This window comes from Peromyscus maniculatus, chromosome 7 (genome assembly GCF_049852395.1).
Source record: "Peromyscus maniculatus bairdii isolate BWxNUB_F1_BW_parent chromosome 7, HU_Pman_BW_mat_3.1, whole genome shotgun sequence".
NCBI classification, from domain to species: domain Eukaryota; kingdom Metazoa; phylum Chordata; class Mammalia; order Rodentia; family Cricetidae; genus Peromyscus; species Peromyscus maniculatus.
In genome coordinates this window covers 73766515-73792516 of record NC_134858.1, presented here as the reverse complement: position 1 = coordinate 73792516, position 26002 = coordinate 73766515, and the positions used below count along the sequence as shown (strand labels likewise).

The window sequence follows — 26002 nt, the reverse complement described above, 5'->3', positions numbered from 1 at the left end:
ACCTCATCTCACCAACTCCTCAGCTTCCAAAGAGATCTACTTCCTATATACTCATGCCTATATGCCTTTCTGTCCCTGCCATTTCACTTCCTCTCTTCACCCAGCTACATCACTTCCTGTCTGTCTGTACAGACCTCCAGACCTTTATGGTTATCTAGTGTTGGAATTTAAGGTGTGTGCCACCACACCTGGCTCTGTTCCCAGTGTGGCCTTGAACTCACAGTGATTCAGATGGATCTCTGCATCCTGAATGCTAAGATTAAAGGCATGTGCTACCATTGCCTGACTTCTAAGTTTACAATAGTGGCTGTCTTTTTCCTTTGATCCTCAGATAAGCTTTATTGGGGTGCACAAAGAAAATATCACCATACATTATGACTGTTCAAAGGTGATTATTTTTTTTTGTGTGTGTGTACTTTAAGATTATCCCAGATGCTGCTTTTTAGCAATTTTATAAGAAAGCAAGGCTTTCTCTTATGTCTATTTTGTTGAGATGTGTACCACTTCTTAAATCTGTGAATGGATACTACAGTTCAGTTTGGAGCAAATCTTGTTTAATATACCTTCCTCGCTAGTATTTTTAAAATATTTTTTTCACTTCATTTTCTCTACACGTGTGTCAAGAACTGAATTACTTGTACACTGAAACTTTCACCACATTTTACTTGTATGCTTTTCTGCATTTTCTGTTTTTCTCTACATTATTTGGGCTCAATACTCCTACTGCATTGTTCCATCTAATCAGTGAATTCTATTTATTGTTTTTCCACATTTTTAAGTTCTGCACTCTCTTCAAATTTTTCTAATTATTGCCCGATGGTCCCAATAACAACATGCAATGTATTACAATTGTCAATACAGTCACCCTCAATTTTCTCATTTTTTTTCCTGTATAGATTTTTTGGTTATGTGGTGCTGCCTTCTTGTACAGCTGCAGATTTTTTATTAGATAAGTGGAATGGCATTTTGCATGAAAAACATTGTAGTAATTATTTGATGCTTCAGATAATGCTGTCTTTTTTTCCTTTAGAGAATTTGTTTTCTTTGGGCAGTTGGTATCAGGACAGAATACTTCTGTCTAGTCAATGGATGAACTTCATCATTTAGAGCCCATGTCTGATAAAGTCATTCCTTTTAGATTTCATGGTTGGAGCTTCAGCTAAAGAGCCAAAGATGTTAACTGCCTTGATCAGCCTAGGATCCAGCAGTTTTACTCTTTTCATTTGAATTTCCCAATTTTCTGCTCAAAGTCTCCCAAGAGCTCAGTTCTCAATTTTCTTCTAAATCCTTAGCTTGTAGTAACAAAGGAACTGAGTGCTAGAGCCTTTCTTCTTCTATACTTCATCAAAAGACACTGGTCCTTCTGGTTATTGCTTTGATGATGGTCTTCCAGTAACAAAGAGACCAATTTAGTGATTCTGATGATTTAGAGGAGAGTGGTGATGTGCAAGGTGGCATGATCCTAGGTTTTATTGTCATAGGTTCCAGATGTGTCATGTAGGTTGTTTGTTCTGCAGCAAACTTATCTGCCACTGCCAGGAATATATTTTTTTGCATGTGATAATTCTATAAATGTGACTTCAGAGGACAATTGGCATTTCTTGAATATTCCCCAACTTATGGATGACTTCGGAACTTACTGTCTTATTTGTATTCTATCCTTGGTTGCTTTTAGCCACTCAACTGCTTAATCACTGCCTCTATTCTGATGAATCACAAATATTTACCTCTAAATGAAATATGTCTCCTGAAAAACAGAACTGCAAGGTCAGATGTCAACTAGATGTTGACAGTAGGATAATTTACATGTGTTTTCAAACCATATGTACCTGGTTGAACTCTTCATCTTATATCCCTGCTCCTGAACACAGCCTCTTAATTCCATCTTTGCAGCTCAGTGAGTATCATGAATACCTCCCCAGCTGTTGGACACCACATGCAATAATTACCGTCATATAAGGTTTATATCATGTTCAACTAATCCTTTATCCACTGAAGCATTGTATTTCAGCTCCACTGTTATCATTAGGATTTTACTAGTGTTGTGTCATTAGCTGATTTAATTGCAAATTAAAAATAGTGTCAAAATTGATCCTTCTGATATTTCATTAAAGTCACGTGTAATTTTCAAGTTCCATTTTTGACAACTACAAGCAGGATATTGTCATTCTCTTATTCTAAACCCGTCAGTCATTTTCATAGTCTGCAAGATGATGTCCAGATTATAGCATCCAAATTGTAGAGGGAAGATTTGAGGTACAGAAAGGTACACAAGAACTGGAGTTAGAAATTTTGATTGTTGGTATACTAGAGATGAACACTAGAGTTGTGGGGACTAAAAACAATAACCAAGGAAGAAAAAAAAATAAGGGAATTCAAGATTACATGTATCTTATACTGAAAGAATTTTTTTTCTGTAAAATAATCAAAATATGAGTTCCTTCTGCTATGAAGTTGAACAGAAGCCAAACGTCACTAGAAGGATCAGTTTGCTTGTGTGCCAACTACTGAGTACAGAAAGGTCAGCAATGAAAACTGACCGTTTGCCACTGAATAGCTCTGAAACTGGGCAGAAGTGCAGGTACAGTTACGTAAGACTGCATTGGAATAGGGACTCGTGGTGATTTACCTGTAAAGAATGAAAAGGATAGAAGTAAGCAACACACACTACCCAGAAGGGAGGCTGTTACTGTACACTACACCCAGACACTACCTCAGCTGTGGCTACTCGGGCCCTGACCACCCAACCTCTGAGCCATCTCCTCAGTGGAGCCTTAGATGTCTGTTCAGACCCATTAATAACTGCACTGCTTTTCTCTCTGACAGTTTTTACCCAAAAGATGCAGAGCCTATTCTGATTCGGTCTACCCACCCCACTGAAGAATCAGGGTGGCACTCGGATGCAGTTGCTAAACCTGTTTAGCACCGTTTTTAACGTTTGTTTGTTTGTTTGTTTGTTTGTTTGTTTTCTTTGTGTAGGAGTTTGTCCTTAGAATCTCCCTCGCCCCCTCCCTTCCATTCTCTCCCCCCACTCCCTTCTCCCTCCTCCTCTCTCCAGTGTGTGTGTGTGTGTGTGTGTGTGTGTGTGTGTGTGTGTGTGTGAAATGCCTTTCTAAATCTTCCCAGGCAATTCTCCCTATGGTGTGGTAATTATTCCCACTCTGCCTCACAGTATCAGCACCATGGTGACACTCTTAGTCTTTAGGAGACTGACCACTTTCACATAAGGACCTGGTAGACCTGAGATATATGTTAAATTACAGACCTATATTTTCTTAAGTAAGTAAAAACTGAAAGTCATTTTAAATATCTGTCCATTTATAGTACCTTGATTTTTAAAAGTTTATGGCCTATTAATATTAGTTGAGCTTTTGAGTGACAAATTCATAATTCAGCAGCATTTTTTGGCAGGATCCCAGCCACGAAGCATATAAATAGGAAAATGCCATGTCTGTGCATTGTTTCTGAGCCAGAGAGATGTATAAACTCTGCCATGGGGTAGAGATGGAGACAGGTTGTGACAAGCCTGTTGATAAATATGAAAAAGGAGCTAAAACCCAAAGCAGCAGTAAGAAGGACCAATGCCACACTCCACAAAGTGGAGATGGACAAGGGCAAGTGCCTTCGTGGTGTTTTGAGTTAGGAACACATTGGGGCTCACTTTTTGGGTTCCTTGATCTACCTCATAATGATTCCATGAATGATTCGACACAGGAAGCTAAAAAAAAAAAAAAAAAAAAAAACGTAACTGCAATCTCCCCCACCTACATTTTGTTGCTGGCTCTCTTCATTTTATTTTTCTTTCACAAAGAAATATATTATTTCATCTGAACTAACTCATTTCCATTAAATTAGGAAGATATTGGATGGTTTATTTTTTTCTTCAGTATTCTTTCCGGCATATGAATTTGACTTAAAATGAACATATTAATTTCTACATTATAATAAAATTACAATTGATTTAATGTTTAAAAAATCCCTGAATTGTTAAAGTAGGTGGCTTCAAAGGCTTTCACTGACACTTTGTGGCACTGGGTGGAACTACACTATTTTTTGACAAGTTTCCTGAAATGATTAGTATTTTATAGGAGACTGACTTCTTAAATATCTAAATGCATATTCTATAGTGTCTCAAATTAGAAAACAATAAAATCACTAAAAACATTTCATTAGTATATCTACATTGTAAATAATGTGTAAATACCTAAACTGCCAATCTATGCTGCAATTTTAAATGTTTCAAATAACTCTTGGTTTCACAGAATACAAGGAAACTTTCTATAATGTGCCACATGTTTTATGTTTTTGATATTACATTAGCATAGTGGAACTGTAATTTTTATTTTTTAAATATATTTTAAATTAAAATAGAACTACATAACTCCCCCCTATCCCTTTTCTTACTTCAGCTGCTCCCAGCTACCCTCCCTTCAGCCCCTCCTAGACCCCCACTTTTCTAGTTAATAGCCAATTTTATTAATTATTGCTACAGACATATATATATGTATGTGTATACACATATATGTACATATATACATATGTATGTGTGTATGTGTGTACATATATATGTGTATGTGCGTGTATCCTACAGATTCCATTTTTGTTGTGTGTTTGTATATGGTTTCAAGGCTTACTGTTCTGTGTGTACCACAAATAAGGGGGTTCGTCCCAGGGAGAGCCAAAGGGGCTTCACAAATGAAGGAGGGTACCAGGCACAGGTCTGACTAGGCTTGAGAGTTTGTAGACAACAGTGAAGAGAAATTAAGTCACCCAAGAGAGTTGGAAAAGTGGCTGTCACACAAAGAGGGTTTGCAGGCTCCGTGTAGGAAACTGGGCCTGTGGGTTTGCAGGTGGCAGGGTTTGGGTAAAAAGACAAAGGGAAGAAGAAACTTACCCAGGAAAGGTTTGAAATTTTCTACAACTCCCACTGCCAATAAATAGCCAAAGAAAATGAAATCCTGAGTCCCAGAGATGTGTGCCGCTGTATTCATTGTATTACCACTTGCATTTGTCAAAAATAGAAACAGCAACGGTGTCTAACATCTGAGGAATGAATGAAGAAAATGTTAAGCATGTGAAATTAAATACTACAAATGCACAAAAAAATGAAATCCTGTCTTTTACAACAATGTGGAAGAAACTAGAGGTTATAATGTTAAGTTAAATAAGCCTTGAACATAAAGACAAGTTTACATGACCTCACTCACATGAGTAATCTGAAAAAACAGCTGATCTCATAATCAAGGAGAATAGGATGGTGGTTCCAGGAGCTAGGGAGAATAGGGTAGGTGTAGATGAGAAAATCATGATCTATGGTTACTAGTCATAGATGGAGTAGAGGGGAGTTCAGGTGTGTTGGTGCACAGCAGGGCAGAAACGAGGAGCAATCATTACCATACTTTTTAAAAAGCTTCAGTAAAGGATTTAGAAATTTTTACAATAAATAACAATTCTGTGAGTGGACAGACATACTCATATTGTTTTAAACATTATACAATAATACATATATTTAAAATACTACAATGTCCCATTATTATATGTAATTATTAATTTATACTTATCAGTTTAAAATAAGGTGAATTCTAGGACATAATTGTTAATAAAATTTTTCAGAAAAAAATCATTGTTATAAAAATTTTGTGACTTATGGGAGTCAATTCTATAAATTGTGATAAAATATCTATAACATGGACTATGAAGCCAGGCACTACGGGTGGCCACTGCCAGCCGATTCTCCTGGATGATCTCTCAGGGAAGCAGGAACAGCCTGCTGCCTCTCTGTGACCTAAAAATTCAGCTGAGGAAAGGTTCCTCCCTGGGCCTGGAGCTCACCAATATGGCCAGACTAGTTGATCAGCAAGCTCTGGGGAATCCGCCTGTCTCCTCATCCCAACATTGCAATTCCAGCTCCAATATCTCCAAGTTCAAGATGAAAAAACTAGCTACAAATGTCAAAAGGAAGAATGTGATCGAGCCAACTTATCCCAGACACAGAATCTGCCAGCTCTCACTGGGCCCAGAGCGCTTCCTGAGACACAGAATCTGCCAGCTCTGATTGGACCAAGAGCCCTGATAGGACCAAGAGCAGCTCCCTGAGACAGAATCAGCCAGCTCAGATTGGACCAGGAGCAGCTCCCTGAGATGCAGAATCTGCCAGCTCCAATTAGACCAAGAGCTAAAATTGGACCCAGAATGGCCCCCTGACACACAGAAACAGCAAACACAGATTGGACCAAGGGCAGTTCACTTAAACACAGGCACTTCTTGCACTTATTGGAGGAAGAGATGGGTAGACGCTAGTGCAAAAATACATACAACAACATAAAGCACAATATAGCATCACCAGAACCTAGTGGTTATACAACAGCAAGACATGAACATCACAACATAGAAGAAGCAGAAGAAAGCAACCTTAAAAGGGACTTTATGAAGATGATGGAGGCCTTTAAAGAAGAAATGAAATATTCCCTTAAAGAAATTGAGGAAAAGACAAACAAAAAATTGGAAGAAATCAATAAATCCCTTAAAGAAAGCCAAGGAAACCATGAAAAAGAAATTCAACATGTGAAACAAACAGTTTGAGACCTGAAAATTGAAATAGAAAGAATGAAGAAGACACAAATCGAAGGAATGCTAGAAATAGAAAATCTGAGTAAATGAACAGGAAATACAGATGCAAGCATAACCAACAGAATACCAGAGATGGAAGAGAGAATCTCTGGCATAGAGGATACAATAGAGGAAATAGATTTGTCAGTCAAAGAAAACACCAAAGCCAAAAAAGTCATAACAGAAAATGTCCAGGAAATCTGGAACACCATGAAAATGCCAAACTTAAGAATAATAGGGAGAAAAGAAGGAGAAGAATACCAACTCAAAGGCACAGAAAATATATTCAACAAAATCATGGAAGAAAACTTTCCCAACTTAAAGAAGGAAATGCCTATGAAGATGCAAATAGTTTATAGAACACCAAATAGCCTAGACCCCCCAAAAAGTCCCCTCACCACATAATAATCAAACAACTAAGCATACAGAATAAAGAAAGAATATTAAGAGCAGCAAAGGAAAAAGGCCAAGTGACTTATAAAGGCAGACCCATCAGAATAATATCCAACTTCTCAATGGAGACTCTGAAAGCCAGAAGGTCTTAGACAGGTGTAATGTAGACACTAAGAGACCACAGATACCAGCCCAAACTACTATACCCAGCAAAACTCTCAATCATCATAGGCGGAGTACAAAAGATACTTCATGACAAAACCAGATGAGGTGGTAACAAGGTTCCACAGAAAAAAAGTAAATCTTGACGAGGATGATGAGGATGACGATGAAGATGATGAGGATGATGAAGATGATGATAATGATGATTTTGATGAGGAGGAATCTGAAGAAAAAGTTCCAGTGAAGAAATCTGCACGAGATACTCCAGCCAAAAATGCACAAAAATCAAACCAAAATGGAAAAGACTTAAAACCATCAACACCAAGATCAAAGGGTCAAGAGTCTTTCAAAAAACAGGAAAAGACTCCTAAAACACCAAAAGGACCTAGTTCTGTAGAAGACATTAAGGCAAAAATGCAAGCAAGTATAGAAAAAAGTGGTTCTCTTCCCAAAGTGAAGCCAGGTTCATTAATTTTGTGAAGAATTGCTTCCGGATGACTGACCAGGAGGCTATTCAAGATCTCTGGCAGTGGAGAAAGTCTCTTTAAGAAAATGGTTTAAACAGTTTGAAATAATTCCATCTTACTTAATTTCTGTAACAGTTGATATATCTGGCTGTCATTTTTATAATGCAAAGTGAGAACTTTCCCTACTGTGTTTGATAAATGTTGTCCAGGTTCCATTGCCAAGAATGTGTTGTCTAAAATGCCTGTTTAGTTTTCAAGGATGGAACTCCACCCATTACTTGGTTTTAAGTATGTATGGAATGTTATGATAAGACATAGTAATAGTGGTGGTCAGATGTGGAAATGGTAGGGAGACAAATATACATGTGAAATAAACTCAGTATTTTAAAAAAGTAAAAAAAAAAATCTATAACATAATATCTACCTGCTTAAATGTACTATGTTACTGTTGTTTTTATTTTCAGACAAGATCTAGATATTTAGCCCAGGCTGGCCTGAAACTTGCAATCTTCCTGCCTTGTCCTCTTGTGTATTGGAAACCTGCTGAGTTCTGACCTGTGCACAGAAGATGCCTAACAGGCAAGTGAGATGCGAGCATTCTCTGGTGTCCTGGGTGTTTCACCAGGGTATCAGGGTAGGGATGGGGGACTGTTAGATGCAGACAATTCCCACTAGAACCTAGTAATAGGAAAACTGGCTGAGAAGTCTGCCTTCCATCTTTCTGCTTGTAGTCCCAACTACCACTCCACCAAGCATCTGTGTCCAGCTGTTTCCATCTGGAAGAGCCTGTATGTCTCCAGACACACCTTCCCTCCTGCCTGCCTGAGAGTCACATCCCCTACCTACTTCCTTACTGGGCACCCCACATCATGTGCAGTCTAACAAGAACTGCCACCCAGCTGAGACTACTCTAGACACCCCACCAATAAACCAAAGCAGAGTGTCCCTAAGATTGAACACCAAACACCATTTAACTGTCCACAACCTGACAGTTTGGGATAATACTAAACAAGGATCCAAATAATCACTCAACACAGGAGAGAACAAATGTCCACACCAAGAAACACTTCTAAATATCCAAGTTCAGATGCTTAATACCAGTCCAGCCCTGCGAGAGTCACCTGACTTCATGCCCCTTGCCATATATGTACCCAACCTCCAGCCCCAGTCCAACTGCACAGCTTGCACTGGGGTTCAGCCTGGTGGGTCCACCTGATCCTTCCACTACAAACCTTCCACAATACTAGGATCTAACCCAGGTTCCACATCCAGGATCCCAGGCCTATTGTGGTAAGGCATACTCATGTGGCCCCCAAGCTCCAGACTTGGACACACATCTTGCATGCCAGTCCAGGCCTTCTATGACTACCTGACCTCATCCCTCCCATGCTGCGTCTACCCCTCAGGCTCAATCTGTCGTGGAATAACATGCACCAGGGCCCACTTCACTGAGTCCACCTGATCCTACCGTGCTTGTACCTTCTAATCCTCAGATCCAGCCTGGGTTCCAGATCCAGATCCCAGGAATAATCTAGTAAGCCCTGACCACACAGTCTCCATACTCCTTGCATGGGCTAGGTTTCACATACTAAGTGTCATCCTAGCCCTCTGAGTCTATCTAATTTCATCCCTCTAGGCCTTATCCAACTTCCAGGTCCACTGCGACTTGCACATTCCATATTAAGTCCCAGCCTGCTATGTCCACATTGGACACAGAACCAATAAAAGAAGTCCACAGGACTAGGTCTTATCACAAAATGCAAATAATGCAATCAATACAGTAAGCCTCCCCCAAAACCATCAGTCCTGCAACAATGTTCTCTAATGGAAATTATCTAGATAAACCCAGGGCACAGAACTTATAAGAACAATCATAAAGCTCATCAAAGATATCAAGGAGTTTTACAAAGACACAAATAATACAATAAGCTTAAAGAGAATAAAGAGAAAAACCTCTGTGTGATGCCCAAGAAAAACAAAATAAAAATAAACATGAGACTGGTTTTGAAAACCAAATTCAATAAAGAGGTACAAATATGAAGAGAACTCAAGCTGAAATAAAAATAGACATGAAAACTGCGCCCTACTAGAAAACTCAGGGGAAAGCCTTACAAGTAGAATGGACTGAGTAAAAGATCAAATATAGGACTTGAAGATCAAGTAGAGGAATTAGAGCACAACAGGAAATAATATAATTTTCTAAGCAAAAAAAAGGAACATACAGAAACTGGGGGATATCAGGGAAAGAGAAATTATTTGGATTATAGACATAGGTTAGAAAGAATAAACCAAGGTCAATGGCATAGGCCAAATCATAGAAGAAAATACCCTCAAATTAAGGAAATATATGTCCATATAGATAAAAGAAATATTTGGAACACCAAATAGACAAGAACAGAAAAGAAACACAGCAAAACATAGTTAAAACATTAAATATACACAACAGAAAAACAGCATTGAAAGCTGAAAAAAACACATAAAGAAAAATCCATCAAAATAGCAACTGATTTGTCAGTGGAAACTTTGAAATCAAGAATGCCCTAGAAAGATAAGAAACTCCTAGAACAATGTATTCCAAGTTGTAAGAAACCATGGATGCCAAGCTAGACTGCTAAATCCAGAAAAACTAACTGCTACTTTTGGATGAGGAAGGAAAACTTTCTCTTTTACAAGTGGAAGGATTCAAGCCCAGCAAACTAACCCCAAAAAGATTATTGGAAGCAATACTATGAAATGCAGAGAGTAATAAGCAAGAGACTATAGGAAAAAAAACAAATGATACTATAATTATTGAAATTACAATTACAAATTACAGCTAAAAAAACAAATAGCAAAAAACATAAGTGACTTCAATTGACACATACCTTTCAATAATAACTTTAAACATTAATAGTCTCAACACTTCAGGCTGGTTGAATAGGTTAAGAAACTAAATACATCTTTCTGTTGTCTTAAAAAATACATTTTAGCTTAAAAATAGGTACAACCATATAGTGAGAGGATGAACAATAATTTTCTAATCTGATGGGACCAGGAATCAAGCAGAAGTAGCTATCCTAATATCTGACAAAAAACACTTCAAGGTAAAACAAAACAGAAGAAATAAAAAACACATTGTTCTAATAAAGGACACATTTAACAAAGAAAACATTACAGTCCTAAACATGCATGCACCCAACTCCATAGCACCCAGTTTCATAAAAAGGGTATTACTGAAATTAAAGACACAGAATTGCATCATCAAATTAACAATAGGTTATTTAAATACCTCACTTTATCCAATAGTCAGGCCACCAGAAGAACAAAAAACCTAAACAGAGTAACTTCAGAAATAAATGACATCACACATCAAATTGACTTAACAGATATCTACAGAATATTCTAACAAACATTCCATATTTGATGTTTGGATCAAAGAATACACATTCTACTCAGCAGATCATGGAAACTTTTCTAAAATAGACCACATCCTGGAAACAAAACAAACCTTAACAGATTCAGAATAGTCAAAACAACTCCATGTATTCTATCTGACCCTAATGCAAAGAAACTTAAAACAGAGAGCAAGCAAATCTCTAGTAAATATCAAGATCATGAAGATTAAATGACTCATTTACAAATGTTGAATGGTTAGAAAATAAGTAAAATTAAAAAGCACAACACAACAAAAATCTCTGGAGCATATCAAATGTAGTCCTATTAGAGAAATGATAGCTCTAAGTGTCTACATTAAAAAATCAGAGAGTGGCTAGAGAGATGGCCCTGAGGTTAGGAGCACTAGATGTTCTTCCAGAGGACCTAGATTTGATGCCCAGCACTCACATGGTAGTTCAAAACCATCTGTAACTGTAGATCTGGGGTATCCAAAGCCCTCTTCCACAGGCAACACACACACACACACACACACACACACACACACACACACACACACACACACGAAAATGGAATGTCCTCACATGCTCATGGATTGGTAGAATTAATATTGTGAAAATGGCCATTCTCCAAAAGCATCATATAGAATAATGGGATCCAAATGAAAATCCCCACAATATTCTTCACAGAAATAGGAGGGAAAATAACTAAAATCATATGGAAACGGAAAAAACTCTGGAGAGCCAAAGCAACCCTGAACAAAGCAAAACAAATAAATCAAACACACAAAGAAAAACAATTCTAAATGGATTACCATTCCAGATTTCCAGATATGTAACAGAGTTACAGTATTAAAAACAGTTTGATATTGGCACAAAACCAGACATGTATGTTGTGGGAATTTGTTCCATTCAACCAATGACCTTTGGGCTATCTGGCCCAATGGGCATGGCCCTTTCTGGGTATGTGACCAGTTTAGACTAAGGAGGGGACGCACTAACTCCCTTGGGTGTTCTGAGACTGGTTGATTGGTTCCCTTCACCCTTGGGCAGAACAAAGGACAACAACAGCTGTTTACTTTGTTCTGTATCTGTGAGTGTATTATTCCCATTTTATATCTTAATAAATGCTTGATATCCTTTAACAGACTCTTGTGGGTTCACATAACACATGTAGAACAATGGAATGAAACAGAAGACCCAAACATGAGAACACATAACTACAGTCATCTCATAGCTGACAGAGTACAAAAACATACATTGAAGAAAAGACAGCAGGTTCTGGAGATGCTAAAATACTAGCATATCTATCACCTTGCACAAAATTTAACATAGAGGAATCAAAGATCTCCATGTGAAACTTGAAACATTTAAGTTGCTAGAAGAAAACATAGACATTACACCCACAAGATATATGTGTAGAAAAGGACTTTCTTCATAGGACCCTGTTGCCCAGAAATGCAGGCCAACAATGACAAGTAAGAACTAATAAAATTTAAAAACTTCTATGAAACTAAGGAAACCTTTAGTTGAGTGAAGAAGAATCCCAGAGGAGGGGAGGGAATCCTTGCCAGCTATATGTCTGACAGAAGATTAACATCCAGGATATATAAAGAACTCAAAAATCAAAGAGTCAGGACAAGGGGGCATTTAAATAATGGACTATAGATCTGAACAGGCAGTTTTCAGAAGGAGAATTAGAACTGGCTATGAAATCACAGAAGATGTTCATCCTTAGCAATTAGGGACATGAAAATTCAAACAGCTTTGAGATTTCATCTTACCCCTGGAAGAGCAACCAAAACAACCAACAACCAGTGCTAGAGAGAGTGTGAGGAAAAGAGAAATCTAATTCACTGTGGCTTGGATTGTAAACTGGTGGAGCCACTCTTGAAATCAGTGTGGAGAACTTTCGAAAGGCTAAAAATAAATCTACCATATGATCCAGCTGTACCTCTCCTTGGCATATACCCAATGGACTCAATATCCTACTTCACAGATACTTGCTTAGCCATGTTTATTGCCACTCATTCATAACAGCTAGGGAATGGAAATAACCATTTTAATGCCCTCCAACTGATGAATGATTAATGAAAATGTGGTACATATGTGCCATAGGATTTTCTTCATCTGCAAAGAAAAGTGAAATGTGCAAGGAAATGTTGGAGCTAGAAAAACATGCTGAGTGCCGTTACCTGGATTCAGAAAGACAAATACCACGTATTTGACCTCATCTTTTATCCTTAACATCACATCTTCAGCTACAAGTATATAAGCTGGAGTAACCATAGAAACCAAAGAGGTAAAAAGGAACTTTGGGGTAAAGAGAGTGCTAAAGAGAGGACCAGAAGGGTTCAGATTCTATGAAGAGGAAATGGGAGAAGTGTGGGTGAGGCGGGAGGAGGGAAGCACATATTGAAGGAGAGGGAGAGCAGAAGGGGAAGTGGCATTAAGGATGTTTGAAAATAATCATATTATTTATATTTTCCTAAAACTACATAAAGTATATATTTGTGTGTGTGTGTGTGTGTGTGTGTGTGTGTGTTTTCAGTGAAGTACTTAGAGTGATAATAATCCCCTCAAGAATCATAGACTAACAAAAATCCCATTACCAGACACAGGAAAACCTTTTTAGAGTTGTTGGCCATGGACATCCAAGAGACTCCCTAAACAATATGGCTATATCTGCCGCCCTTGGTTGCCTCCTAGAAGTTGAGGGTAAGCTCCTATTTCTGAAGACACTGCACTTCAAACACTAGGCTCAAAAGAGTCAAGTTAGGTGATACACAAAGTCTCCTCCCTAGGGACTGGCTTTCATAATACAAGCTGCCAAGGAAGGAAAGAAATCGATAGTCCTGCACAGCTGTGATGCCTATAAATGTGAATAACAACAGTGACCACTATAATAAGATATCCCTAAAGGCATAAGAGTGGCAATCATATCTTGGCAGTAACCAAGATACGTCTAATTTTATTTAAAGTCTACTTAACAGGAGGGAAGTCACCATACTGTTACTAAAAACCTGGTCAACTACCCGGGGCTAGTGAGGTCATGAATATTAGAGAAGGGCCTGCTACTGCCACCTTCATAAACTCGTATAATTTCTACATTCTAAACACTTACCCTTACATTCATGGGTATGTATAGTTCTCACCCCTTATCAAAGAAGCTTCTCTTTGTAGCAGAGAAGATCATTAAGGAAAGCACAAGTGGTCAAAATACAGAGAAGAAGTGATCATATAGTTCTCAAGACCAATTCATACCTCAATGACACAACCTCCATACCTAAGGCTGAGGGAACATTTCAAGACCAGAGTAAAGATTGCAAGAGCCAGAGGACTGGGAAATCTGCTGTGCAATTTTATCTCCTAAAAATGACAAGGAAGCTACACTCATGATACCTTATCAATATGGCTGCCTAAACAAGACATGAAGAATGACACCACCAATAGATATGTTAACATGGAAGCAGGAACTATCACGGGATCCCACCCCTAGACAAAGAACTACAGGCAGGTACGGAATACTAAGAGAGACAGAATTAGTCTTCTACTGGGATGAGCCTACAATTAACTAATGTAATGTGGTTGCCTTCCTAATAATATATACAAGAAATAGTAAACACACTCAGCATGTTGTATTTATATATTTATACATATGTATATATAATAATAGTAATTAAAGAAAAAGAATCAATGAATTTGAGAATGAGCAAAGGGACTACAGCAGGAGTTGGAGAGAAAAATGAGTGAGAAATTACATAATTAAATGTGGCGATATTTTATTTGTGCTTTAATAAAATTTGCCTGGAGATCAGAGGAAGTAGCAAGCCATTTTAAGTAAACAAAGAAGTTGGGCAGTGGAAGCACACGCCCTTAATCCTATCACTTAGCAGGCAGGGTCTCTGTGTGTTCAAGGCCACACTAGGGAACAGAGCCAAGCGTGGTGACCTATGCCTTTAACCCAGTACCAACCATAGATACCTGGAAGTCTGTACAGACAGACAGAAAGTGACAGAGCTGAGTAGGAAGCTGGGCTAAGAGAGCCAATGAGAGGGCAGAACATCAAGGCAATAAAGGTGTGGGTAGACAGGAAGTAACTCGCATTTGGAAGCTACAGAGTTGGTGAGGTAAGGTTGGCTGGTGGCTTTCCCTATTTCCTGATCTAAGGCTTTCACACCTGTATTTGGCTCTTTGTTTTTTATTTAATAAGACCTTTCAGAACTTCGTCTACAATTAAATACTAATTTAACCAAAAAGAAAACCTGAGTGAAGATTTCCAATAGAGACGGCTCCTGTGAAAGTTAAAAAAGTTGTAACTAGAGTATGTGATCAAAGAACACTGTCCATAAAGGTCAAAGCACATGTCATGCCAGAAGCTGTCAGGAGGCTATGACATTGATGGTGCTAATAGTTAGAGTGACATTGGATATTTTCAATAGGACTAGGAAAAACATGACAGTTGAAAGATATTTTTGAGATTTTAAGCATTGATCACTGGAGGAAAAAGGAAGAATATTACATTTCAGAGAAATAGAAAATCTGAGCAAAGGCTACCAGCCTAGCTTTTGATGAATTTGACATGCTGTGGAAGAAGAAAGTGGTTGCTGTTGTAGCTTGGTAAACAAATACATATATGCACAGATTTATGAAGCATACCTGCAGGGTTGTGTGCAGTTTACAGGCCATTTAGAAACAGATCCCTGACAATGTATAATGTTTTCACAAGAGAGGCCAGAGCAATGAGGATAGAACCACCTTGCTGTGTATGAGGAAAATGTTGAAAGTTCATGGAGAAGCAAAGCCCTGTGAGTAAGCAGAGTCATAATCTATAAATATTGGGGTAGACATAATGCAAACTCTAAACTTATTTTTAAGTGACAGAATAACACAATCACACAGAAAGCTCTAATATGAACTGCTCGATTACTCTTCCAATAATGTTCCTTATTGATTTTTTTCCTTTGTTACCTCTACTGGATAATAATGTGTTGTGGTTAATTCTGATCTTCAGTTTTGCAGTTTTCCAGAGACAAGCATCTAAGAGAGTCTGTGAGGGATTTTCTTGATTATGTTAGGTGAAATAAGAATGCCCCTTTTAGTGTGGTTGTCAATACTCTATGATTTGGGGTCCTATTTTTGTCATATTTTGATCATCCTTTCCCCTTCCCCAGCTCCTCCTCAACTCCCTAACCACTCAACTTCATGTTCTCTCTCTCTCCCTGTCTGTCTCTCTCTCTGTCTGCCTCTGTCTCTCTCTCTCTCTCTGTCTCTCTCTCTCTCTGTCTCTCTCTCTCTCTCTCTCTCTCTCTCTCTCTCTCTCTCTCTCTCACACACACACACACACACACACACACACACACACACACACACCATAAAGAAAAACAAACCTATGGCTATGGAGTTCATTTTGTGTTGCCCATCACTCCTGGGCATGAAGCCTAACTTTGAGTGTAGTTGATATACCCAGTGACACCCCATTGAAGAAAGCTTTGCCTTCAGATATTAATTGCAAATGACTTCTTGGTCCATTGTGGGATTCAGTGTTCACTTCCCCCCTGAATGCTGGAACCCCATCTGGCTTCAGCCTGTCTCTGTGCTGCCACAGTCTCTGAGTTGATACATGCATCTGACCTGTTACATCTAGAATATGCTGTGTTCTTGGAGTCATTCACCTTCTCAGAACCTTACAATCTTTCTGTTTCTACTTCCACGTAGATCCCTTGTTGTTGGTTGTTTGCTCTTTTGGTGAGCCCACCACCAAGCTCTCAAATAAATTACACAAGGAGGCTTATTCTTAATTATAAATGGCTGGCCTTAGCTTGGCTTGTTTCTTACCAGATATTCTTAATTTTAAATTATCCCCTCTACCTTTTGCTTCTGGGCTTTTACCTTTCTCTGTTTCCATAACCTTACTTTCACTCTTACTTCATGGCTTGCTGTGACTGACCCTGATGTCCTCCTCCTTCTCTGGCTAATTCTTCTCCCAGATTTCTCCTTCTAGTAATTCTTTCTGCCTGCCAGGCCCACCTATCCTTTCTCCTGCCTCACTATTGGCTGTTCAGCTCTTTATTAGACCATCAGGTATTTTAGGTAGGCAAAGTAACACAGCTTCACAGAGCTTAGCAAATGCAACATAAGAAAAAGTAACACACCTTAAAATAATATTCTACTACAATCCCTGATCCTTAAGGGGAGGAATTTGACGAAGACATCCCAGGACTGATGCTACAAACTCTGTCACTCTCTGCACATTGTCCAGTTTGGGTCTCTGTATTAATTGTCATCTACTGCAAAAAGAAGCTTCTCTGATAAGGGTTGAGCAATGCACTCATCTCTGGGAATAGCAATATGCCATTGGAATGATAACAGTAGGATAGAAAACTTAGCAGTCATTGTGTTCCTTGCTCTGGCATACTACACCTAGAAGCATGTGCATTTACATATGGCTCATTGAGAGTCATTATTGATAATCTGGATCATCTTCAGAATACAGGGACCAGGTGACAAGTGATACAGAATTTTAGGCACATATGAAAGTCTTAAGAATTTAGATGGAGAAAAGACTGGGAGAATGGGCATAATGGTGGTCTTTAAATACTTATTCATTATAGCGACTGTTCAATTTTGCTGCTTACCTCCAGAAGATACTGTAAAATCCTGATCTCTCTTGTCCCAGACAGTGACTTTCTCTATATATGCATATTTTTAAATTTTTATTTAATATGCATGAGTGTTTTTCCTGAATGTGCTTCTGTGTATCACTTGCATGTATGGTGCCTGAAGAGGCAGAAGGGAGCACAGATTCCCTGAAACTGGAGTTACAATTGTTAGTCACTGTTGTGCGGGTGCTGGGAACCAACCTAAGAACTAGTGCTTTGAACTACCAGGACATCTTTCCAGCCTGCAAAGGTGACCCTCTATGGAAATAGGTTCACTGAAAATCTAATTTGTGAGAATGAAGTTTTATACTGCGTTAGGGTGAACCTGTAACTCCATACGGATGTGATTCTTGTAACAAGATGACTATACAAAGATCTAGACAACAGAGACTGTCATGGGATCACAAAGGCAGAGATTGGAGATACACCGGTAAAGGTTTCCAGACACAGCCATGATTGCCATCAGACCATAAGAAGTTAGGAGGAAGCAAGGAAGAGCATTCATACAGGTCTGGAGGCATAGCATAACTAACTGCATTTTTAAGCAGTTTTCTAGGTCTAGGTTGTACAGTTAGCATACATTAAAAAGTACAAGAAATATTCAATGATTTCCCATTTTCTTATTACAAACCATAATAACTTTTTCATTGTTTTTAAGAGTTAAAAGCCCAGAGATTGAGCAGTAGCCAAGAGCTAAGACCACCTTATTTTACCACTCACTGCTGTCCTTCCCCTGAGAGAGAGACCTTCCTGTGTCCTATCTTTTTATTGCCTTTCTGTTCTGCCTTCTCATTGGTTCTAAACCCAACCACATGACTTCCTCATCACTGCCTGTCTATACAGACTTCCAGGTCTCTATGGTTCATACTGAGATTAAAGGTTCAGGTCACCACTTGGCTGTGTCCTTGAACACAGAGAGATTCTGCCTGCTATGTGATCGGATTAAGGACGTGTGTCACCACCACCACACTTCTGCTAAATGGCTTGCTCTTAGCTCTGATCCCCAGGCAACATACAAATAAAATCACATTTCAGCACAAATAAAATATTACTATAACAACTTTCTATTAATCTATACATTGCCACATGGCTTCATGGCATACTGGTACTTTCTTTTTTTATTTTATAATTAATTTAATTTTACATATCAGCCACGGATTCCCCTGTCCTCCCCCCTCCCAACCCCCAGCCTTCCCCTCCCAATCCTCCCCCCATTCCTACCTCCTCCAAGGCAAGGTCTCCCCTGGGGATTCAGCTCAGCCTGGTAGATTCAGCTGAGGCAGGTCCAGTCCCCTCCTCCCTACACCAAGACTGAACAACATGTCTCAGCATAGGCCCTAGGTTCCAGAAAGCCAGTTCATGCACCAAGGACAGGTCCTGGTCCCACTGCCTGAGGGCCTCCCAAATAGTTCGAGCTAATTGCTAGGATATGTGTGTGTTTCAGGAATTTATGTGAAATAACTTATTTGGCAGTATCACAAGTGAAAACATTATAGTGTATCCTAATTAAGGCCACCTGATGTTTTAGCTGTTATATTGCTGAAACCGGAGGATCATTTGAAGTACTCAAAATTAAATTTTCCAAAATATAAATATTTTATTAAATTTCATCAATTGAGAGCTTGTAGCCAATTTCAGCATTAGGAACTAGTGAAAGTATTTTTTCCAAGATAGGAAACTTCTAATGGTAGATGATTGTCAAAAATAAGTTCTTCTTCAGGTACTTAAACTTAACAAAAGGTGTTTGTATTTCTATTCTACTTCTTAAGGTTACCAGTCACAGCATCATTTGGGCTAGCACAGCTTTAAACAGGGACTTTCCCACAGTGCATGGAGGAGGCAACAATGTGTGATTTCAGGGTGATGTTCAGAGCCATCAAGAGTAATGAAAATGAGAGGATTGTAGCTTAGAATTTAAATATACTCTGTTATAACCTCTTCATTTTCAAAAATGAAGATAGCCTAGGTGGAGAAAGAATACATATATCACTTACAATTTAATATCTGTCATTAACTGCTTTTATGCTTTATGAGTTCTTCAACAAGTCCAACAAATGTCCTTGTCTCAATTATCTCACATATGAAACATGGCTACTAATGTTTTCCTGTAAGATTTGTCCAAACAGAATAATATAAATATGTCAACTGTTTGGCTAAGTGTTTGAAAAAGTAGGGTGGGTACTGGCTGGATGATAGGAGGTTGTTTTATTTGTTTGTTTTTTTCTCCTGTAGTTAAGAGCTTTCCTCTGTCGGTTGTCCACAAAGCAGATTTGTGGAAAGACATGGGTCAAGGTCATGGATGAAGCAATCTTGTCTCTTTGAAGATTCCTAACTCTAATTCTCATCATTCAATTCAGCCTCAGCAACTATTTTCTTTTTCTTTTCCTTTTTTTAATTTTGGTAGGATTTCATTGTATAGAGTTTCATTCAGTGTCTGACTGATCTGGAACTCATTATGTAAACCAGGCTAGTCTTGAACTCATAGAGCTCTACTGCCTCTACCTCCTCCCAGGACTGAGGCTCTATAAGACTAAAGACGTGCTACTATACCCAGCCCAGCAACCATCTCTTGATGTTTTTCTACATACTGAGTATTGAAATAATAGAAAGATCAGTCAGGGGCTGCCCTTTGACTTGACTTACAACTCAAAAACAGTGTAGCTCTTATGAATAGGAAATAATACAGTGTCAGGTCAATGAGCTCATTAACCTTAGATTCCAAATTCCCAGAGATTAATGGACTGAATGAGCACAGCACAGACTTAAACTCTCTCCTTTTCAGCTTGTGTGTGTATGGACTTTGTAACAGTGCTAATTCCCTTCATTTTCCTCATTGCTACCTAGTCTCTTTGTTTATTCTCCATCTCTGTTTCTTTCTATACCAGTCTGTGTGGCAGTGTGGAAGAACCACCACATGAGGACAGTCACCAACTACTTCATAGTCAACCTTTCCCTGGCAGACGTGCTCGTGACCATCACCTGCCTTCCAGCCACTCTAGTTGTTGACATCACTGAGACCTGGTTCTTTGGACAGTCCCTCTGTAAGGTCATTCCTTATTTACAGGTAATTCTTTTTGGAGGAATTATTTTTTTTGAATGTTTTCAATTATAGTCATGACTGTCTGGCAAAATAGTTAATGAGTTAAGAAATAAATACAAATATTCAGAAAGAAAAAAAACTTAAAGAAGATAACACTTGAGATTTGCTGAACAACCAAGTTAATGCCTGAATAAAATTGAGGCAACAATGCTGTTAATTACTTCACAGTCTTCATCATTAAATAAATCATTTGAACAAAGTAGTGATTAAGCCTCTCCTAGTTCAAGTAACTGTGAGCATTTGTTTTTTAATAATCAAGAACATCTTGGTTTTTTCCCAATGATTCCTTTTCACTCTAAGGAATTTACAAGGCGTGTGGTCAAAGAAGGGGAACTTGAGACATCAGCTCTAGGTTTGGAATGTCTGTTCTGCCATCTCTAGATGGTACACTATCAAGTGAAATACGTAGACTCTAGCCAATTCACTTACTGAAAATGGTAATTTTAATAAGATCTACCTCATATAGCTGTTGTGACATATTGTTTAGATCATTTACATAAGTCTCTTGGCTCTGTGATGACCTCATCATGAACGTAAAGCAATGCATTCAGAGTAAGAACCAGTTACCAATATCATCACTGGATATCTCAGTGGTAAGCAGTGAGTGCAGCCTAACTGTATCTGTTTGACAATTTTTTTTTAAATTAAGAACAAATACTTTTAAAAGAATCAATGCTTTCATTTCCATTCAAGTAGTTTTTCTTTTATTGCCACAGCCTAAAACTAATTGCTTTCACTCCTGATATGTAACCTAAGTATTTATGTATGTGGATTACAGTACACTTTCAATGTAGCCAAGCTATACAGGAGTATTTGGTTATATCGGGCTTTTACTAACTTGGTAAGATTTATGTTTTCTTTTTTCTTCTAAAGCAATAGAACTTAGATTTGTGAGTGATATACTATAGAACTTTGGCAAATTCTTAAATTACTTAAGAATCCTACAAATGTAATAAATTCAGCTGAATAATTAAAATAACTCTCTTACATATTTAATAATTTGTAATTCCACAACCAATAATACCTATTAGAATTTTATTGAGCAATCTTCAAATACTTTATTCCTTAATATTGACATGTATAATTGGCTCTTTTAAGAGGGAAGGTGTCTAAACTTCTCAATAGTCATCAACTAGTAAGATTAACTTATCTCTCCAAGAATTTAGAAATGCTATAGATGTAGTTAGATTTTCTAGAACTCTAGGCTCCAGAATGGAACATGAAAACAATAGTATCGTGATAAATGTCATCATTATAAGTATAAATAAATAATAGTAAATGCATAGCACTTTTGTAGAAGCCTTCAGTTGGGAATTTTGCATCTCAACTAACTGTAATTCCCTAATCCTGTGCCCTAACCCTATTAAAGACAGCTCCATACATTGATTATGTGGGAATCAACAGGGTTGAAATGTTCATTTCTTTACATTTCCAAGCTGAAGAATCACCTTTGATGTTATTTACATGCATGGTGTACTGAGAGGTTCTACATGTGTTTGGGAGCACGTTACTAATCCTGTCAGGGAGCAAACTATAGTGCACATACTCATGTACAGAATCTCTTTTACTGTAATCTAGACTTTTATTTGTATGCAATATATTGAAAATAAATTGGACAAAATTACCCTTTGTTATTTAAAAATATGAAAGAAGATACCCATGATGTATTTATGCTAATGAAATGTAACCAGTGAAAACTTACATGATAATTTAAAATACACATGCCATGTAATTATTTTTGATTGAAAGGGAATATACCCATGTATAATTTCTCTCCCTTTGAGAATACTAGTTGCACTATCAGTAGAAAAGCTACAAAACTAAGTAGATATATTAACTATTCACATATTATAAACTAAGCTTTTAATGTGAGAAAATTGCAAAGTTTCAAAGCACCTACTTCACATCTGAAAGGAAATACAAAGTTTCATGATGCATTTCTAGTTCTCTATTTTCATCATCCATTTTCTTAACATGAAAGCCATTTACATGAATTAATGTGTAGCGTGAGCCACCCTGAATTTATTTATTTTTTCTGCTGTCACTACCTTGCTGATAAGGCAAATGCTCTCACGTCCTTTCTGACACCTAGCAATCCTCTTGAACCGTGTTCCTTTCTTTCCCTCCAGACGGTGTCAGTGTCTGTGTCTGTTCTTACACTGAGCTGCATTGCCTTGGACCGATGGTACGCAATTTGTCACCCTTTGATGTTCAAGAGCACAGCCAAGCGGGCTCGGAACAGTATCGTCATCATCTGGATTGTCTCCTGCATCATTATGATTCCTCAAGCCATTGTCATGGAGTGCAGCAGCATGCTCCCTGGCTTAGCCAATAAAACCACCCTCTTTACAGTATGTGACGAGCACTGGGGCGGTAAGCAGTTTTCGTTCATGTGCTCACAAATTGGCAGGGTATCTGCAAATATTGGATTAGCATCACTATTGCTAAATTAGGCTTATATATTTTATTAGTATTTTACTAAAAGAGATCACCCAAAGGGAGAAAACAGAGTTGAAGCACAACACAATTTCATAAATAACTCATATCCTTTGTAAGTGCTTTATGTACAATTTTTAAATTTCATATTCTTCACAATGGAAATGTATAGAGGAGTTTATTCAGTGACTCATTTTTAGTTATTTCTTCAAGTTTTTAAAACAAATGAACTAGTCAATGAAACAAATCAAATTATAAATTAACAGTTTATGAAAATCAATACAAAAGTTTCTCAGAAAGCAAAATACAGAGATTTTATATATAAGCCAGTTTATCCTACTCCTGGGCAAAATCCTCAAGGATTCTGTATCTTATTTCAGAGATAATTGTGCATTTATGGTTAATGATTCTCTATTCATAATATTTAAGAAAGAGACTCAGCATAGATGTCTATGAAAATGTGATATGTATCACAATTAAATTTTATCCAATCATAAAGAAAAATAAAATATTTGGGGGAAAATGGACAGAGCTAGAATAATATTGCATAGAGTGAACCAAGGCCCAAAAGACAAATGTTACATGTGCTCGCTCATGTCTGGGTCTCAGCATCTAGTTTTTTAAAATGTGAATTTATGTGCAAATGAAGGAAGGTAGATACCAGGGAACTAGAAAGGGGCCCGTGAGAGGGGAAGAAAAAAAAGACACTTTAAGAGAAAGGGTTAGGAAGAGCAAGAGAACACATACACTTTAAAAGTGGAATGGTTTGTCCTGGGAGCAGAAGGGAATAGGCAAGAAAACAAGGCTAGGGAAAAGTGGGGCGGTAAGAGATGTTCACCCGAAACTAGGTATGCATAAAAAATACCATAAGGAAATCTTTGCTTAAAATGTTAAGAAAACACTAATAAATTTTTATTTCCTTGTTTAAAATAAAAAGATATTTCTAAGCTGGTTCAATGTTATGGTGTCTGAAGTTCCCAGTTCCTCAATTGCCTCAGATGAAACTAGGTTTGTGTTCATTTGTTTGTTTGTCTTCAGTTTAGAACAGTGTTCTGAGAGCATTACCTTCTCACAGAGACACTCAATCACTGAGTGAGGAATTATATCAGTTAGAGGCCCTCTGTATGGTGTACATCTGTACACACCTAGCACCCATGATAGTGATATATAAACAAACAGAATTTTGGAGGCCTTGTGATTCTTTGCCTCAAAACCCCTAACCGTGGGAACATGGCTATCCATTTATGGCAAAGACACATATATGGACAGAAAAAAGAATAATAAAAATTCACCGTATGTTTCAAGATGACATGCACTGGCTACACTAAATGAACAAACTGGCCTCTTCTAGTTAATTGCACTGAAATTGCTCATTTTTACAGAATTTACACATCAGGAAAGAATGATTGTTAAATAGACATGCAGTCACACTGACTGGAAAAATGAATCAGATGACCTGGAAGGCTCAGGTAGATGGATCCTGAATCCTAAGCCAGACTGGGCTGCACAGTGATGCTCAGTCTTAGAAAAAAATCAAAACAAATCAAAGCAAATCAAAACAGAACTGTAATAAGTAAAATTTTACAATTTGAATTTCCTGTTACTCAAGATATTAAATGTCTTTTCAATGAGTTTTACTCTTCTTTTCTAATGTTATAATGCTTTTGATTTTTGTTTATCTTTTATATTTTTATAAATTTAATAATACATCCAAAAATAAACTGAATGGAAAGTTCCTAAATATTTTCCTTAAGTATCCTATGTCCCATTTATTTAATGTACTAAAAAAACATCTAGAGTATGCTGGCCTTGTGCCTAAGAGAGCACATTCTCCAGTAAGGCTGAGAGACAAACCACAGTGTGATTAATGGACTTGTGTACTGAGTACTAGGGACGTAAAGGAGAGAACAGCTTCAGTCCTGGCCATTTGGACAAATGTCTACAAAGGAGATGCTAATATTTCAGCAAAGTATTAAAGATGAATCTGAATTCTGCCAACTAGGAGCAGGGAAGGGATATCCCAGGAAAGGAAAAGATGTGTTGCAGGAAGTACAGTAACCCACTTACTGAGCCCTCATCTTAAGGAAGGCATAGCTCCTGGAGTATAGGCAACCTGAAGAAATGACTTTAGCGTAGAGTTGAAGCTTCTTACATGATTTCTTTATAGTAAATTTTAGCTGGAAAGCATCCCGTAACCCATAGCCTGACCCTTCTTAATTTATGACTAAATTGAGCCCTACAGAGATTACACTATCTGTTCAAGATTATAAAGCAGACTGCATGTCAATCGCAAGAGTCCTACTGAAATGTGGGAATCCTTTGACGTTATGGAGAGGGTTATCAGAGAAAATACTTAGTATTTAGTAAATACCAGAAAAAAATTTCTAAGGTGTTTTCGAAATGAGTTTCATTTATATGTTCATGGAGTATAATATAAATGATTGCTCTACACAACACACAATCAAGCATCATTAACTCCATTAATGAAAAGATTACCAAACTACAGAATCCTATCAACCTATCAATAAATGTAATTAAGTACCATGTTGTGTTTTTATAACATCTTGTATCAGTAAATGTAAACATAAAATTTATATCTATTTCCACTATTTTATTATCTAGCTTTTATATAGATATTCAAAAGTCATTGATAAAACTACTTGAAAGTGACTTGATAATAGTCCACAGTTACTTAAAATGCTTCTAAGGGCTAAAATTAATTGATATTCAATTAAAATGATCATCTATAGAATAATCAAACAATAAGAACTATTTATTTGTTCTTCAGTTATTCAGCTATAA

General features: G+C 37.6%; 1 protein-coding gene across 1 annotated transcript in view; it reads left to right on the top strand.

Annotated features, from left to right (window-relative positions):
• The window catches only part of Hcrtr2 (hypocretin receptor 2), a 99471-nt gene that overhangs the window by 42989 nt on the left and 30480 nt on the right, over window positions 1-26002 (top strand). The window contains exons 2-3 of the mRNA XM_006973736.4: window positions 20550-20728; window positions 22894-23137. Of these exons, the coding sequence (XP_006973798.1) occupies window positions 20550-20728; window positions 22894-23137 (423 nt within the window). The remainder of the gene's footprint in view (window positions 1-20549; window positions 20729-22893; window positions 23138-26002) is intronic.